This window comes from Buteo buteo, chromosome 4 (assembly GCF_964188355.1).
Source record: "Buteo buteo chromosome 4, bButBut1.hap1.1, whole genome shotgun sequence".
Taxonomy (NCBI): domain Eukaryota; kingdom Metazoa; phylum Chordata; class Aves; order Accipitriformes; family Accipitridae; genus Buteo; species Buteo buteo.
The window spans coordinates 51,428,028-51,446,546 of record NC_134174.1 but is presented as its reverse complement, the minus strand read 5'-3'; the positions used below and the strand labels follow the sequence as shown (position 1 = coordinate 51,446,546).

The 18,519-nt window shown below is 40.0% G+C and overlaps 1 protein-coding gene across 1 annotated transcript; it reads left to right on the top strand.

Moving 5' to 3' along the window:
* On the top strand, positions 1-17,275 carry SLC35G1 (solute carrier family 35 member G1). Its single transcript, XM_075026072.1, is given in 4 exon segments — positions 1-291; positions 294-386; positions 4,490-4,670; positions 5,193-17,275. Coding segments are annotated over 4 exon segments (1,134 nt in total). The 5' UTR covers positions 1-191; the 3' UTR covers positions 5,953-17,275.
* Positions 17,276-18,519: the final 1,244 nt, after the last annotated feature.

The window sequence follows — 18,519 nt, the reverse complement described above, 5'->3', positions numbered from 1 at the left end:
GCCGCGACCTGGAACAGTCGCGTGTGTGCGTCGTGTCGTGTCGTGTCGTGTCCCGTCCCCCCCCGCCGCCGCTGGTCCGCGGGTGCCCGGCGCTGCGGGGCGGGGGAGGGAGCTGGGCGGCGGCACCGCATGCGCAGGAGGCCAGGTTGGCTGCGAGGAGCCAGTAGCATCGCGGGCAGCCCGGCGTCCGCATGGTGCTGTGTCAGGGCGGCGAGGCCGCCGCTGTTCCGGCCGCGGGCGGGAAGGAGCCGGAGGCGCCGCTGAGCCGGGAGGACGGTGCGGGGCAGCCGTGCCTGTGCCCGGCATGGAGGCGGCGGGCGCCGAAGAGCGCCGCGTTCGTGGCTGCTGCTCGGGCTTGTCCTGGCCGCGCTGCTGCAAGGCACCTGGTGAGGAGGGGGGAGTCTGGCTGGGCTGCCCGCTCTCGGGGTGACGTTGCCGGCGGGGCGGAAGAAGACGAAGGGGCCCCGCGGGCACCGGGGCTCGCCGGAGGCGGCGGCGGGGCGCCCAGCGAGCTCGGGCGGCCGCGGAGCGGGGCCCGGCACCTGTGCCGGCCCCGCCGCCGGCTGCCCGCGGGGGGGCGGGCTGGAGCCCCGCCGCCTCCGAGCCGTCCCCGCCCGCGGCGGCTCACACCTGCTGCCCGGCGGGGGACACCGGGCTCCCTGCGAGCGCGTTCGGCCTCGCCCTCTTCCCCCCCCCCGCTCTTTACCGGGCTGGCCGGACCCTGGTGAAGAAATAAGTGAGGCGGCAGGCGCGACCCCCTCCCTCCGTGGCGCTGGCCCTTGTGCTTGTACGCCGGCCTCGGCTCGGGCCCGGTGCGCCCCCCCCCCCCGGCCCCGGGAGCGGGCAGAGCGCTCGGGGCCGCTGCGGCCGCGCACCGCTCGCTCCCGTCCCCGGGGGGGGGCTGCTGCTCGGTCGCTCCGACAGGTAAGGCTGCGAGAGCTGCCGTAGGGATTATCCCTCGGGAAAAGAGTACTTCCTGTTGCCAAAGTTTTAAAGTAAGGCTTGCCTGGTTTGGGTAAATCGAGGTGCCTTCTAGCAGCGTGAACTTCTGGCACCGTAAGTGTGTGGAGAAGGGGCATGAGCGCTGTTCGACAAGTCCGTGTACTTGCAGCTATGACTTCCCTGGCAATTCTTACCTCGCTTTAACGTGAGCATACTGCTCGTTTTGTCTTAATCCGTGCTTCGCTCCTTGGTCACTTTGAATTGTTAAAGCCACAGACTTACAGTGGAATACGCAACATGTTTTTGTAAGTTTAATGTGGCTTCCTTTTAAAACATAAATGTCATCTTAAAATAATTTTTGAAGTTGTTATCTGAAGTACTTCAGCGTGTGTAATTTTTAAACAACTTCACTGGAAGTGTGTTCCTCATTAAATATGGACTATAGTTGACCTTCCAGCAGAAAATGGATAAAATGACAATCTTTGTTAGCTGGTGAGCTGTGGAGAGGCTGGAAGTGATAGCATAACTAAAGTGAAATTCACATTAGTATCACTTCTGAGGCAAAGCTTGGGGGAAGAAAACCCCAATATTTGAAATCCTGAGAAACTTGCATTTATTCACCAAAAAATACATTTTAGGTTGGGTTTTTGTTTGGGGTTTTTTTTTGGTAGTCTCTCTAGCAAAATGTTAATTGAGTCAATGGCTGAACTTTATGAATCATGCTAGATCTTGTCTGCATGACCGTGATTAGTTCATACGCAGGCTGTTGTGCTCCTGTCACTTTCCTGAAGTCTGTGAAAGAGCTGTTCTGCTTCTTGTGGTGTGAAGAACAGATCACCCTCTTTTGGCTCTCCTGAAGGTCTGGGAGAATCATCTTCTCGCTGACCGCCTTCCCTAAAGCCAGTACCCTTCTGCCTCTGCTACTGTTCTCAAGATGCATGTATGTGAGAAGCGTGATTTTCTTCACTGTATACATTTTGCAAGTATAAAAACTGTTTGCAAGAAAGCATGGCATTAAAACGCAAACAAAAAGAATTTACCCAGAAAATGGCATGCAATGGAAGGCTTTTGACTAGGACTTAAAACAGGAGTGGAAGATTGTTTGAAAGCCTTATGTGTGGAGATGGCCAGGGAATAAAATTGGAAAACCAAATCTCAAATCTGTAGCCACTCATAAAAGAGGACGTGGGTACTACTTGAAACTTTTTTATTTTCATACTGCTACACTTTTTTAAAAAAGCATGAGAGCTTGAGAATTTTGATGGTGTTGGGCTAGTGTTTGGAGGCTTAATATTTTGTGGGGTGGGAATGTTATCTTAACCTAACTTCTCCTTACAACGTATTTTGGAATAAGTACTCTTCAGAACTGCAATTCTTGTTTCTGGTGGAAGAACTTGTACCATTTTATTTTTAAAAGGAAATAAACCACTTTCTTATTGCACTGAGTACATGCTTTGGCAATATGAAATGTTGATGGTTTAAATTCTAGTATTACAAGATACTGTTTCTGATAGACTTGGCATGTTGGGTAGCTTACAAAAATGAGTTCCTTCTGATTTTTCTTTGTTCCTTCAAATCCAAAGCTTAGTTCTGGGTATAAGAGCCTTTCAGCTTACTTTGCTTTAATTTGATTGGTTTTTCCATTTCAACACTTCCATTGTTTAGATTGGCTTCGTTCTGTAGTAATCAGACAAGCTATCATGCCTGAAATAAAAGTAAATAGTTCTGTTTGTGCTGCATTCATCCATAAGCCAGCCTGGGTTTGGATTTCCCATTTCAGTTATAGGCCAGTCTGATTCCTCTTGCTATAATATTAGAGATGTTGATTTTGTAGTTATGTTGCGTGACTGTGGATTAGGACGTTATGCAATTCATGAGCGTTCTTTAAATCCACTCTGTTTCATAGTTGGTAGATGTCCTGGTCCAGTGTTGGTTGTTGGTAGTTTTTATAGTCACTTTTATGTAATTGGCTGTTGCTAAATAGAAATATTTCTAGTAGAAACTGTCATCCATTTTTAGCTGTAGTGTGGCTGGACTCCTTGAAAAGCAGGCCTTCTGCCTACTTCAAATTCTGGTTGCAGGTGTAAAGCCTGGGCCCCTAGAACTGTTAAAGCCAGAACCAATGCTCTATACACACTGTATCAGCCCACAGTCTCAGCTCTCAGGTAGTAAGATGCAGTTTCTCAGCCTGATCTCAAGGAGGATCAAAATGGTTGTGATAAGTTTTGTTAATTAAAAAACAAACAAACAAACAAAAAAAAAACAACAAAAAAACCCCCCAAAACCACACCCGAAGCAAACCAAACAAAAACCTCAAAACCATACTTTGTTGCTAAGCGACTTAGAGCAGTGCCCTGCTGATAATGTTTTAGAGGAGCCAGGAGGCTCATGGGCTCCCGCACTAATGTGAGAGGAGGCACCCTTTTGTCAAAACACTGCCTCAGGGACATGGAGTTCTTGCTCTTATCTTTAGAGGGTGTTGTAGAAGAAAGGGTAACTCCCAATGTTTTATGCAGACAGAAAGAAAAGAGGTAGCGAAGTAACATCCCACTCAAATTTTTAGATGGGTTCTCTCTTCCATGGTGTTCACCTCTAGGTTCAGTGGAAAGACCGTTCCTCTTATGCAGCAAAGCAATAACAAAAAAGGCTGGTTTCTTTGGAGACAGTGTTGAGGTCAGCAGCAGTTCACCCTCTCTGTTTGCTTTCTTTTTTTAATAGAAACCATTAGACTTGGGAAGCTACTTCAGGAAGAGAAGGTCTGATAAATAAGCATAAACTAAGGTGAAATGAAGGTCTTAGTGGAACTGTGATAGCTACCAGTACCTTAAGCAGGCCTATGATGTTTTAAAACTAGTCACCTAAATTTCTCCTGCTTAAAAATGTGTATTTGATGTTTATTTGAGGAAAATAGTTGGATTCTTGGAGCAAGATAAAAATGTTATATAAAACTTCTGTAGGTCTGGGTCAAATTTGGAGTGATTTAGCTGCACAATGAACATGAGGTATAACAAAAGTGAGGTTCTGCACACAATTTTTACATATGTGTGTTTGCGAGAAAGGAAATTGAATTGTTGCTTATGAACCTTAATTAACTGACTCAATAATCAGATGATTCCCAAGGTAATGAGTTTCAGTGTTTCAGAATCTGACCATGGACCATTTTGCAGTCATGGGTATTTATTGGTCCTTGGGCAGTGGTCATAATCATGCGATTAGTCCTATAGTGAATCACTCAAGCTAGTCTGATGCCTCCAAGAAGTAAAGCCTACTAACTCATGTAGAACTGTGAGAAGTTCTGTATCCGAAGTGTTAGAGTTCATCTCTTATCTCCTGTTTTAAGAAAAAAAGGAGACCCGTGGTGGTCAGTGAAACATATTTTCAAGGTAGGTCTGGTAAATACATGTAGTATTTGCATTTGTTTCTTTTGCTTCCCCCGTCCTCTACCACAAGAGTAGCTACAAATGTGTGGAGCGCTGCAGTATGTACAGCCGCCTGACCTGAGAAATCTTCTAATAGATTATTATTAACTGGAGTTTATCTGTTGCAGGAACAAAGAAAAAAGCTGCGTGTCCAGGACTTGGTCTGTTTTATACCGTACTGTCTGCCTTCCTTTTCTCAGTGGCCTCTTTATTTCTTAAAAAAATAGAAGATGTACATTCAGTGGAAGTGAGTGCCTTTCGATGTGTTTTCCAAATGGCATTTGTTCTTCCTGGTTTAATATATTACAAGTAAGTGGAGCAAATGTTTAAATTTAAAGTTATTTCTTAAAAATAGATCTAGAATTATCACTCACTTAACTCAGATTGTAATATTACTTTAATTCAGACTTTAGTTGTGTAACTGCATTCTTTTGGATTAGTTGATAGTTTCTTAATACAATTCAGAAAACTGAAGATCTTTGACTCCCTGAATTGTAGAGGTTTCTGCAGGGATTATATCAAATGTAGTGATATTCCATGAAGTGGTGTTCTTAAAAAATAGAAGGTAATTTGTAGATACTCTTGGGTTGTTTTGCAAGCAAAAAATTAATAGCTAGAAGAACAGGTTCTGGACTCTGAATGTAATTGCATGTGGTGATGGGAGTAAATTGGTCTGTGATCAGACAGTTAAAAATATTTTGATATTCGAGATAAATCCCTCATCTAGAGAAGTGTGTACAATCTAGAAGGGTGTGTACATTTGAATGTGATTGGATGTTGGTCATGAAATAAGCAAGCCAGTGACATTAATGTGACATTTCTGTTTTTCAGAACAGGGTTTTTGGGACCAAAAGGTAAAAGAATTTTTCTTTTCTTCCGAGGATTCCTTGGCTCTAGCGCAATGATTCTTCTCTACTATGCTTTCCAAGTCATGCCACTAGCTGATGCCACTGTTATAACTTTTAGCAGTCCTGTTTTTACATCATTGCTGGCATGGATCTTTCTCAAAGAGAAATACAGTATTTGGGATCTTCTGTTTACCCTCTTCGCAATCACTGGAGTAGTTCTTATTGCCAGACCACCATTTCTGTTTGGGTCAAACGTTACGGGGATTGAAGGAAGTTATACAGATCACCTTAAAGGAACTATAGCAGCGATCACAAGCACAGTATCTGCAGCTTTGACTTTTGTTATACTAAGGAAGGTGGGAAAATCTGTGCATTATTTTTTGTCAATTTGGTATTACGCAGTCATTGGTTTAATTGGATGTGTTATAGCATTGTTTGTTATGAATGAATGGCGTTTACCATACTGTGGTAAAGATAGGGTTCTTCTAATATTAATAGGCTTGCTAGGGTTAGGGGGTCAGATATTTCTCACAAAAGCATTACAGATAGAGAAAGCTGGACCTGTAGCCATAATGAAAACAATGGATGTGGTGTTTGCTTTTATTTTACAAATTCTTTTTCTCAATCATCTACCAACTTGGTGGACTGTGGGAGGTGCCCTTTGTGTAGTAGCTAGTAGTTGTGGAACTGCCATTCGTAAGTGGCGACAAAGCTTGAAAAAAGCTAAACAAAATGAAATCTAACAATACAGACACTAACTCATTACAGAAACAAGCAATCTTGAAATATATATACAATATTTATTTTTATTTATTTTAAATATCTCATTTATCAAGTTATATCCAATAAAATATGTTGATTTAAAAAAAAAGCCAAATTGAAGATGTTTTTACAACTGATTAGATATATGCTTTTCTTATATTTAGGCATGCAAATATGAGAAGTAGAAAGATACTTAAAGGTTGTTTGCTTCCTGTCAAAAGTGGACAATAGTTTTTTGGTTATTATTTTCCCACAATACCTGATTCTCCACTTCTTAGACCCTTTCTCTATTCTTCTGAGCAGTGCAAATCAGTCTCCCAGGCTTACTTAATACTATTCTGTGCTTGATTAGCAGAGGGATTGCAGTACAAAAGTTAGAAGGGAACAAAGAGTTATAATCCTATAAACATCCAACTTTTATAGAACAGATAAAGTTTGCATATTTACAAGCTTTCTATTTTTTTTTTCCACAAAACAGATGCCAAATGGGGGATTTATTTTTAATTTGGATTCTAAAAGAACAAAGGCTACTTCATCTTTCCAAGCAATATCCAGGGAAAATTAACTTGTGAAAATTATCTATCTGCTTTGCTTTCTTTTAAAACAAATTTTAAATGTTTGCACTTGCTTTACAGGCATAATGAAACAACCTAATCCCTTTTTTAATGTGATTTTCCCAATAAACGTGTCTTTAGTTGCTGCAGTCTCGGTGATGCAAGACAACAGTTGATTGTATACCACTTGTAAATTAGCTATTTCTTGTGGTATGGAATGTTATGCTGTAGCTGCACTTTTCTTTATTCTATGCAAAAAATTATATTTTTTAGATATTTAATATAGGTTATTTTAAATGCTGCTTATGACCCTTTTGTTTAGATTCTTTTGTACAGAAGTTCTTTATGAGACCAAGTTTAAGTCTTCTTGGCCTTCATAAAGTTAGGAGGATTTACAATAAAGCATTTGCGTATATCCTAAGAATTTACAAGAGTGCAGAGTAATTACAGTTGCAGAGAAAATGCAGGTTGGCCAAGATCATAGCAGAGATTCTACAGAACAGGTTTGAGGAGAGCTTGATGGGAGGGTGGAGCTATGCATACACATCTCATGCCATGGAGGCATCCGCACTACATCAGGCAGAGCTAGTGGGCAGCTACAGCCCCATTTCTCCAGCTGGCCCTTTTGAATCTGCACTTAGTCACTTCTCTTACACATCTTCTCACTTTTGTAGGCTTTATCTTGATAGCAACAAATACTAAGAAAACAGGCTTGTGTTATTGATCTTCGTGTCCTTCATGTTTGAGGAGGAATATATGTTTAGTATCAGGTAGAGGGATTTTCCCAAATGGAATCTTAGGTACTTTTGGGTCTTGTCTCAGTAGTGCTTAAAGAAAATTTTAACTTGGGTCTTTATTTGGTCCTTCGCATCATCAGATGGTTTTCAGTTATTTACTCACTCTAGTCTTTTTTTCTGAAGGAGAATGCTGTGTTCTGTAGACTTGATACATGTGTTTTTTCAAAATCGCTAAAGGTGGCAGGTGTTTCCTTATTTTGATTTACTCCAGTCACATATCTTTTCTTTTGCCAATAAGCATTGCATCCCGGCAGGACAGATCTAGGGACCTGAGTCCCGAAGGACTGGAATGTGTATAGTACTTTGGCTCCTCACACCCAGATATGTCCCATCTTTGTGCAAGATTCTGTACGTAAACCAGCACACTGAATCCATATATGTTTATGGACATGAGCAGACTCCACTTGAGTGATAGAAACAGTTCCTGCTTATAGCTGTCTATTCTCTGCTTCTTCTGAAGGCTAAAGTTCAGCTACTGCTGACAAGGTCAGGAGTAAGTATGAGCTGCTTTTGCATCTCTTTAAAGCCTGATGTAATAACAAATTTCCAGTTTGGCACCCATTTCACTTAGTACTTGAAATTGTAAACTAGGATTGTTTCTTCTGCTGCTCAGCCATCACTGCCATGAGCAACAGCTTTCAGGGGAGGGAAGGAAAACAGACTGCATTTTTTATGGCTTCACTTCATGATTAATATGCATGTGTTTGAATTGACAGTTATTAAGGTGTGGTTCCAAAGCAGTTCATATTGATATCAACTTGGGTTGTCAGCTGGTCCTGCTCCCTCCTGTTGGCTCCGTGCTCAGGCTTATGTGGTTGTGTAGTGAGCTGGGAGCTGATCCAGCTACATAACTTTTTAGTAAGGTTGCTGGAGAGGGCAAAACCAGAGTAGCCTGAACTTGATGACAGTGTGAAAACATTAGGAAGGGGAATTAGATAATAGTTTAAATTATATCGTATGAATGCTGCTTTGTCAGTACAGAATAAAAATGGTGTGGAAGTTTATATCAAAAAAATCTTTAGGTCATATGATTTCAATGAATCTTGTTTACACTTAATAAAGAAGAGCAGACTACTGAAGAAAGGACTGTTTTCTTGCCCGTAACAAAGCTGACCTGAAATCAACAACCTGATAGAGAGATTGGTAATTTTTCTCTCAACTTCTTGCAGAAACTCTTTTGATATATTTCCATACCTGTAGTGCCAAAAACCCCAGATGATTATTTTCTTTGTCCAAACCTATAGGGTTTCCTTATGGCTCCATCTACTTATTTCCTTTTGCTGTTCCCAAAACTTCCTAAATACTTAAGTTGTTAAAATAATAATTTAAACAAGATCCTATGCTGGAGAACATTGTGGTTTTTTTGGAACATTATTTTGATTTTGATCCATCTTTTAGAGAATTGTTTAACTGGTGTGAGAATGAAGGACTTGACTAAGGCTTGTCTAGTCATAAAGCATGATAAGCTAGCTTCTGTAACTAGCTTTTCTAGATGATTTTGGGGATGGAAGACATTTAAGCTTTAAGTTTTTTTCAACCACCTCAATTTTAAAATTTTTCTTCCTCTCAAATGTAGGTTGAAATGGTAGGTTCTACTTTTGCACAGAAATAAAGCATATATGCTGTCTGAGTAGTTGCAGCAGGTTGTAGCTGTTGCCCCATTTTTCTCCTGTTTGACAAGGGGATTTAAAAAAAAATTCTGTTCCACTCTGATTTTTACCTTGGGGCTGGGATGAGACCCCTACATAGTTATTGAGCAGGTTCCTGGTGCAGATGCTGAGGCAGTGAGGCCCTGTACATCTTCTAGCACCTCATGCCCCGTGCCCTACTGCCAAATATTTCCAATGCCAGGGTTTCCCAGTAGCTGTGTTGCTCTGGTGTCATGGTTTAACTCCAGCCGGCAGCTCAGCCCCACACAGCTGCTCGCTCACTTCACGCAGTGGAATGGGGGAGAGAATCGCAAGAGTGAGAGTGAGAAAACTCGTGGGTTGAGATAAAGACAGTTTAATAGGTAAAGCAAAGGCCACACACACAAGCAAAGCAAACCAAGGAATTCATTCACCACTTCCCATGGGCAGGCAGGTGTTCAGCCATCTCCAGGACAGCAGGGCTCCACCACGCGTAACAGTTACTTGGGGAGACAAACGCCATCACTCTGAACGTCCCCCCCATTCCTCCTTCTTCCCCCAGCTTTATGTGCTGAGCATGTTGTATGGTCTGGAATATCCCTGTGGTCAGTCGGGGTCAGCTGTCCCAGCTGTGTCCCCTCCCAACTTCTTGTGCCCCCCCAGCCTCCTCGCTGGTGGGGTGGGGGGAGAAGCAGAAAAGGCCTGGACTCTGTGTAAGCACTGCTCAGCAGTAACCAAAACATCCCTGAATTTCCAACGCTGTTGTCAGCACAAATCCAAGACATAGCCCTGTGCTAGCTACTATGAAGAAAATTAACTCTACCCCAGCCAAAACCAGCAGGTCTAGTCAGCACAACAGAGGGTTGTGGGCAGGACTGAGTGGCCTGGAAGAGCCTCTTGAGTCAGACCAGGTGATGAAGTGGGAAGTCATGCAAGCTTTTGAGCATAGAGGCACCACACTTGAAGCCTGGTAGAGTTGGGAATGGTTGTTCCAACTTCAACTTCATTTAAGAGATGGAAATATTAGAAAGGGAGGAGGTGGTACATTTAACTACTGCAGCAAGCTAGAAAAAAAATACTTGTCAACTTGTTTTCCATTGCAAGGTTGGCTGGAGGATTTTTTTGCTGGTGTTAGCTGGCACTGGTAGGGGTTGTTCTATTTAATAGGAAGTACTGTACAGGTTTTGGGAAGCTAATCAACATTAAAGGAGAGGAAAACCTTTTAAATATTACTTGGAAAGGCTATGTGACAAATCCATTTTATTTCATATAAAGTGCACTGTAAATCAGATATTAATATTTACTTTCTGCTTTCCCATTAGTAATTTATTTCTTAAAACAAATATTCCTTTATATTACCATAAAAATTGTGCAGTCACTATTGAGTTTTGATCAGGAAGTGAAGGAAAAAGCTGTATGCTTTTAAAAAGTAATCCTGATTGTGTAATTTTTTTTCATATTACCAGAAATATTTCATGCCAACCAACACCTTGTAATAGATGTGTGTTCAATTTCTTCATTAACATCATCTTTATATAATATGAATAAGGCCCTATGTTCCACTATTTGTAGTAATGTATGTAGGAAGTCCATACGAAAACACTTAGATGACATTTCTTTACTTTTGCCATATGGCAAAACATTTTCTTCATTATTAAAAATGGAAAGTGATAAAGAAATACTACAATCTGAAATCTCCTATGGGAGGACTATAAATAGCAAGGTAGCCTTTTCTACCCCAGAAGCCTGGTTTGCTCATGTGATTCATCTCACTATTTTGCTTTATTTGCCAGAACCACATAGCTGTATTTCCCTTGCAGTTCATTAGTTCTTTGACTGTAATAAAGGTGGCTAATTTCAATTTATGATGTTATCAGCAACAGTTAGGTTGTGTTGTATTTTCAGGGAAGGAAGGAAGGTGTGAAATATATATATTTTTTTTTTAAGCTCTGCAAACTGTAAGATTTACAGATTAACTGTGGTTCCTGCATCAGCAGAACTTCTAAATTTTAATGTAAATGTCTATCATAAATAATCTTGACCCAACTTTAGAGAACAGCCTCCTGTATCTTGCATTCACTTGAAGGGGGTGGGAGGGAGAAAAGGCAAAGGAAAAGTGTGAAGGAAAATCTTTGTTCTCTCACTGGCAAGTACTCTGTACCAAAACTGTCCCGAAGAACCCTGTCTGTGTGATTGGGTGCAGATTTAAGGAAGAGAAGGGACAGTTTGTTCTCTGCTAGTTATATAAGAATATCCTAGACAGTGTGTTGCTTGCTTCAGATTATAGCTCGTATCCCAGGGTTAGCATGGAAGAAGATAGGAAAACTGGTGTTAAACCCACAGTTTTGTTTCCTTAGTATGTCTATATTGAAATCTGGAAACCTTGGTTTTGAGGTAGTGGTTGCTACTTTATGTTAGCCTGTAGCTCTTTAGATGTCAGAGTTTTGATCAACAAAGTTATATACTGTTTTCCTGGAGAGGAATATACTTGCCAATTTGATTCAGCTCTTTTAAATTTTCTAGAGGACTCTTTGGTCTTTCCAAGTTTTATGATGTCCACAGATATTTTGTAGCATATTTTTAAAATTTGCCTTTTTTCTCCTTTTATTGGATATTTAGAGCGTCTTTTCAGGATTGAAAACATTTATTTGCAGTCTTTACTGATCAGTTTTTGTGAGAACACATATTTCCTTTTTCATACGCACGCTTACAAATATGTTCCAGGTAAGTGATGAAAAAGTGTTATTCACATTTCATTTCTTCCACTGAAATGTTTTTAGTGCATTAGGAACTTCTAGACAGAAGCATGAAAGATTACACTGCACCTCTTAAAATTACAGCCTAGTTCTCTTTCTCTTGAGGTTAATGGATATTTTTAGGCCCCTTAATTTGTATATAGATCATACCATGCTTACATACAATTTGCTGTAAAGAGCAGCAGCTGCCTTCAGTTTCTCACTCGTGCTTAGACTGTCATCTGTTAGACGTGGAAGTGAGAGTGGCTACCATGCTTGTACCCTCGAGGGGACAGGAATATTGGGTGTGCAGTGACAGCACACAAAAAAGGGAATACAGCACTACAGATTGGTCAGGACAATCCAAACGTCTTCTAATCCTGCATATAGTAAAGATTAATGTGATTTGGAGATCATCAATCTTATGCTCACTGTCCCCTCAAATGCTCCTGTTGATGGACTGTTCACTGGAAAGCCGATGACATTTACAACACCCTAGCAACTTGGAAACTGAAATCGGGAGGAGATACCAACACTGTACTATCTTCAGAAATCCTAGAAATTTATATCTTGGACAAATGGTTTATCAAGCCTTTCCCATACCAGCCCCTTTCCTAAACAATTTGGTTCTTTAGCAACAGTTTTACTATCATAATCTGGATGGCAACTTTTCTGCATGTGATCTTAGGTCATTAGTTTAGAATCTGGTGCTACTTGTGTTTAGTTTTATTATTTACTTTTTTTTCTTTACCTCTCAATTTTATTTTTACAACTTTTGTGATAATTTCAGGTGTACTTATATTAGTGTGTTATCACACTTAGAGGAATTTTTGGCTAGGTTGTTCAGGATTTTCAGTATTAGATGCCTCATAACCACATGTATTTATTTTCTTAGCCTTAGCATATGATTCCAAGTTGTAATTAGTGCCTCAGTGTTAAAGTGTACCAGCATGTCTATAAAACACAGCATATGGAAATTGGGAGATACTGCTTTTATAAACCTGAAAGCTGCAGAGCAGATGTGGAAGGAATTACTGCAAAGAATCTCAACTGGCATATAAAACAGAAGCTGAAGTTTATTTTGTTTTTATTATAAAAGAAAGAACACTTTACTAAGGTTCTATTGTATTTAAGGTTACACAAAATTGAGTTGTTCAGGACTAGCTGTGAAACTGTGCACTGATGTGACAATGGAACAAGGCAAAATTTTTCCTTTAAATATTTAGTACTAGAAATATGTATTTTTAGAATTTACAGTAAATTTAATAATGTTCCCTTTGGGGGGAGAAAACTATAATAGATATTGCAAAATTCATGTCTTATTTTAATTTCATGAGCAAAGAGCAAAATAGTGATTACCCTTTTTTGCAGTCTGATTGTCTGGCTTCTTTCATGGAAAGTCCTGGTCATATATACTCAGTTCTGAATAACTATTAAGGTTAACCACAAGTGTTCCCATACTCTCACATTTTCAACACCTAATCAGCCAGCCTGACTTTGTAGAAAACAGTAGATTATTATTTACTTACCTTTTATAGATTTCAGTGAAGCATTGAAGTGCCTACCAGGCTAAAACATGGGTGCTATTACAGTGCTAAAACATTTTTCTCACTTTAATTTCAATTAATTTGTTAGTGTAATGCTACATTAGAACTGCAGTGAATTACTATTCAGTGTGAAATACTATTCATGACCTCTCAGAATAATTTAGGCAGATAACAGACTTATTTCCTTTTCATAAACCTACTGTTTAGAGCAATATGCTCATTATGTTTGATTCTGTTGTTAGCACTTCTAAAAAGAAAATGATGTGGCAAAACCGCATGCATCTTTTATGTCCCTAAGTATCAGAGAAATTATGTTGAATTTATGTATCAATCAGATGCTGCTAGTAGTATAACTATATGTGGCTATGAGAAACAGCATGTACACAAGCACAGTGACAGCAAAACCAATATATTAACAGAACTACAATGGAATTTAATCTAAAAAGTGGATTGCTTTTAAATGTAAAATTACAGGATGTGGTCTTCCATCATTGATGGAGAAGATGGATCCTTCAACATATTAACTGTCAGATACTTATTCTTGAGGGTTTGTTGTTTTTTTTCCTGCTAGTATCAAATGTCAAAATAGTGGGCAAAGCAAGACCTTTTCTTACATGTCCAGAATTCATGTGTGCTAGCAAATGCTAATCAAAGCTGGCAAAAAAAAAAAAAAAAAAAAAAAGTAATTGGTTGCACATTGGAATATCTGAATAGTCCATTCATATGTTTTCTTTATAAAATTGATTCAGTTTTATTTTTGCCAGATTCAATAAAATAACAGTTTAAATACATGTTGGAATCTATTTCAGTTCAATAGCTTTTAATGAGAAAAACATCACTGAAGAACTAAATTTGAAAAAGACACACGACGCAGCAGGCTCTTTTAAACACTGGGTTGTATAACCAAAACCGCCTTGGTTTCCTGAACATTGTCTGAATTATGCTTTCTATTTGGAAGCCATCCATCTGCAATAGAAATGAGGGATCCCAGAATGCAAGAGTGATAAGGACAATATTGCCTCTGTGTTATGTGACATGGGAGCGAGGCTTCTAGCCCAAGTTAACTCCTTGTAAGATGTAGTTCACAAATTCTCCAGCAAAGACTGAAGATTGATCTAGCCCTATGAATGTGTCCTGCTTTTGGCTGGGATGGAGTTAATTTTCTTCCTAGTAGCTGGTATAGTGTTATGTTTTGGGTTCAGTATGAGAAGAATGTTGATAACACACTGATGTTTTCAGTTGTTGCTAAGTAGTGTTTAGTCTAAAGTCAAGGATCATTCAGCTTCTCATGCCCAGCCAGCAAGAAGGCTGGAGGGGCACAAGAAGTTGGGAGGGGACACAGCCAGGGCAGCTGACCCAATCTGGCCAAAGGGGTATTCCATACCATGTGACATCATGCCCAGTATATAAACTGGGGGGAGTTGGCCAGCAGGGGGATTGCTGCTCGGGAACTAACTGGGCATCAGTCAGTGAGTGGTGAGCAATTGCATTGTGCATCACTTGTTTTGTATATTCCAATCCTTTTATTATTATTATTGTCATTTTATTATCATTATTATTATCATTATTAGTTTCTTCCTTTCTGTTCTATTAAAGTGTTCTTAGCCCAGGAGTTTTACTTTTTTTCCCAATTCTCTCCCCTGTCCCATTGGGTGGAGGGGAAGTGAGTGAGTGGCTGTGTGGTGCTTAGTTGCTGGTTGGGGTTAAACCATGACAGAATGGCACTCTCACTTTCAGCTCTCCTTTAATTTCAGTCATCTACTACTCACCTTGTCAATGTACTTCCTTTTCCCTGTCTAAACACTGTTTTGTTAACAATCATACAAATCTCTGTGTGTGTATTACCTCTTTTTCTAGGATATTACCTCCCAAAACCAGTTATTAAAGTTTTGTGTCCTGATTTTTGAGTGCCCTTATTCCTGAACCCATCCCTTTCCCAAAAGCAAATGCATTTTTGGACTTCTTCAGCCAGCTAGTGGTATTGGTAGCAGATCAAAGTGCATTACATGTAAGGTCATTCCTCAGCATTTGTAAGATGTCTGCTTGCAAGTATTTGCATAAGGTAGGAAAATACAATAAATATGAAACAAACACATGATGAAGACATTCAGAGTATGTGAATTCTGAAATATGATTTTACTAGATTAAACAGCAGTTGTCAGTTGTTTTTTTTTTAAACTCTACCCTAATTCATAAGAATGATATAGAAGCTTATATAACTCATTTATGTTTAGACTTTATCACATAGAATTTTATGTCCCAGCATTAGACTGTAAAAAGCACTACCTAAATATCTACTTTCAGGATGAGGCAAACTCTCAGTTGAATTGTGTATGCCAACATTATACAAAACTTTGGTCTGTTTTGCAGCCTTTATACGTTAGTAATTCCAGCAACTTGAGTTTTTCTTGGAAAGCTGGAAGTAACTTAGATATGCTTGGGGTTTTTTACAAGGTTTATAATGTTTCTTCTCAAGTAGTCTTGGAAGAATCAGGTAATACCCAGGTTTGTACTTTGAAACAGATGTCAGTTTCTGCAAAATGTATTTTTATCATGATATTACTAATTTCAAGAAGGTTTTGTATTATACAGGTGTAAAAATCTCATAATTTGATGCTAAGACTGTATAGCATTAGGAAGTAAGAATTGCTTATTTCAAGCATTAAAATTTTAATTAAAGATTAATCTTAGTCTTGAGCTGATAACCTTTCATCTACAGGTATATCCTTTAAGAATATCTAGAGAAGCAACAGAAAATAAAATGGCTGTGGACATTAAACTTTGTGTGTATGTGCAATAAATAGATTACACATAAAATGGCCTTATTTGGCTATAGTGAGAATACATGTTTTCTGTAGCACAAAAGACAAATTATACTAATATCAAATAGCAGAATTAAGTCCTAAAAGAAGAGCAGCCTATTGGAAAAAGGCAACAAATTTCTTGGCAACTTTATGCAATTCCTTCCCCATATCCTCCATGTTTTTAATAATTAAGTCTCTCAATGTGCACATGTATTATATATCTGTGCAAAGGAACGGTTTTTGCCAAGCTTCACTGGAAAACACTACAAGATTTTGAGTTAAACTTTTCATGTAGAGGGTACTTTGAATCTTCCAACATGAAATGGAGTATCTTAACATTAAGAAAAGCAAAAGTACTAACGTACTTTGTAACTACATGTTTTCTAATATTATTGCTCACTGTGTTGGCACCCAAATTTTTCAGCTATTGAAAGAAAAATAAATGAATGTTTAAAATATGTTATGGCTTTAACAGTTCTAGTCGGTTACCTAAACAAGTTCTTGTGTTGGTTCTTGGATTTGGTAAAGTGTATACTATGGCAGGTTGCCAGTAAAGGAACAGAATTGACCCTGTAGACTGGTTGTTATTTAGACATGGGCATTAAGGACAATACAGGTTTTATAATTTATTACATGAATAAATCATTGTCCTGGCTGCTTGTTTCAAGTGATGACAGAGCATGGGTAAGTCAGCTTGTTTGTTGGTTTGTGGAGGAAGTGAATCCCTGAGTACAAATTTGTTATTCATACTAAAGGCACAATTATGAGGTGATAGAAGAACTGCCTTTTGGTAAAGCTTCCTTGAAAATGTCAATCAGGAGAAACAAGCCTAGAAATAAAATACTGTTCAACAGTATTAAACAGGTGAACCTGAACAGTTAATGGGATTATACAAAGATAGACACATCTAATAAGCTTAGATAAATCAGGCTTTATTGTTTAGATGCTCAGGAAAATATTCCATCCTGGTGGGACCATTTGAATGTAATTTCACTCAAGAAACAACACATTTTATCATTATAAATGTATTAAAGACTTACTGTACATTTGAGGAAATTTAAATCTGAGACTATACGAGGAAAGTAATAAAGCAGGCTTCTCAATACATTTTCATTGTGGCTTTATAATTTGATTTTGAACGTCCCTGTTTATTACTTGCCACTTTAATATTGCTAATATTTATGTTCTAATCTTGACCCCCAAATTCTCATAGATTAATCTATTAATAGATATGTATGTTCCATCTTCTGTTTTTAGGGAGAATTAATAGAAAATTATGGTGTAGTATTCAATTCTATTAAATTTATTAACTGACATCATCTACCTGGACTTGTGCAAAGCATTTGACACTGTCCCGCACAACATCCTTGTCTCTAAATTGGAGAAATATGGCTTTGACGGAGGGACCACTTCGTGGGTAGGAATTGGCTGGATGGTCGCACTCAAAGAGTTGCAGTGAAGGGCTCGACGTCCAAGTGGAGACCAGTGATGAGTGGCATTCCTCAGGGACCAGCACTGTTTAACATCTTTGTCAATGACATGGACATTGGGATTGAGTGCACCCACAGCAAGTTTACTGGTGACACCAAGCTGTGTGATGTGGTTGACACACTGGAGGGAAGGGATGCCATCCAGAGGGACCTTGACAGGCTGGAAAGGTGGGCCTGTGTGAACTTCATGACATTCAACAAGGCCAAGTGCAAGGTCCTGCACATGGGTCGGGGCAATCCCAAGCACAAATACAGGCTGGGCAATGAGTGGATTGAGAGCAGCCCTGCGGAGAAGGACTTGGGGGTGTTGGTTGACAAGAAGCTCAACGTAACCCAGCAATGTGTGTTTGCAGCCCAGAAAGCCAACCGTATCCTGGGCTGCATCAAAAGAAGCATGACCAGCAGGTTGAGGGAGGTGATTCTCCCCCTCTACTCCGCTCTGGTGAGACCCCACCTGGAGTACTGTGTTCAGCTTTGGGGCCCCCAACATAAGAAGGACACGCACTTGTTGGAGTGAGTCCAGAGGAGGGCCATGAAGATGATCAGAGGGCTGGAGCACCTCTCCTATGAAGACAGGCTGAGACAGTTGGGGTTGTTCAGCCTGGAGAAGAGAAGGCTCCTGGGAGACCTTATAGCGGCCTTCCAGTACCTAAAGGGGGCCTACAAGAAAGCCGGAGAGGTACTAGTAGTGATAGGGCGTGTAATGATAGGACAAGGGGTAATGGCTTTAAACTGAAAGAGGGTAGATTTAGGTTAGATATTAGGAAGAAATTCTTTAGTGTGAGGGTAGTGAGACACTGGAACAGGTTGCCCAGAGAGGTTGTGGATGCCCCATCCCTGGAAGTGTTCAAGACCAGGCTGGATGGGGCTTTGAGCAACCTGGTTTAGTGGAAGGTGTCCCTGCCCAAGGCAGAACTAGATAATCTTTAAGGTCCCTTCCAACCCAAACCATTCTATGATTCTATGATTCAATTACGAGTATTAATACTTTGA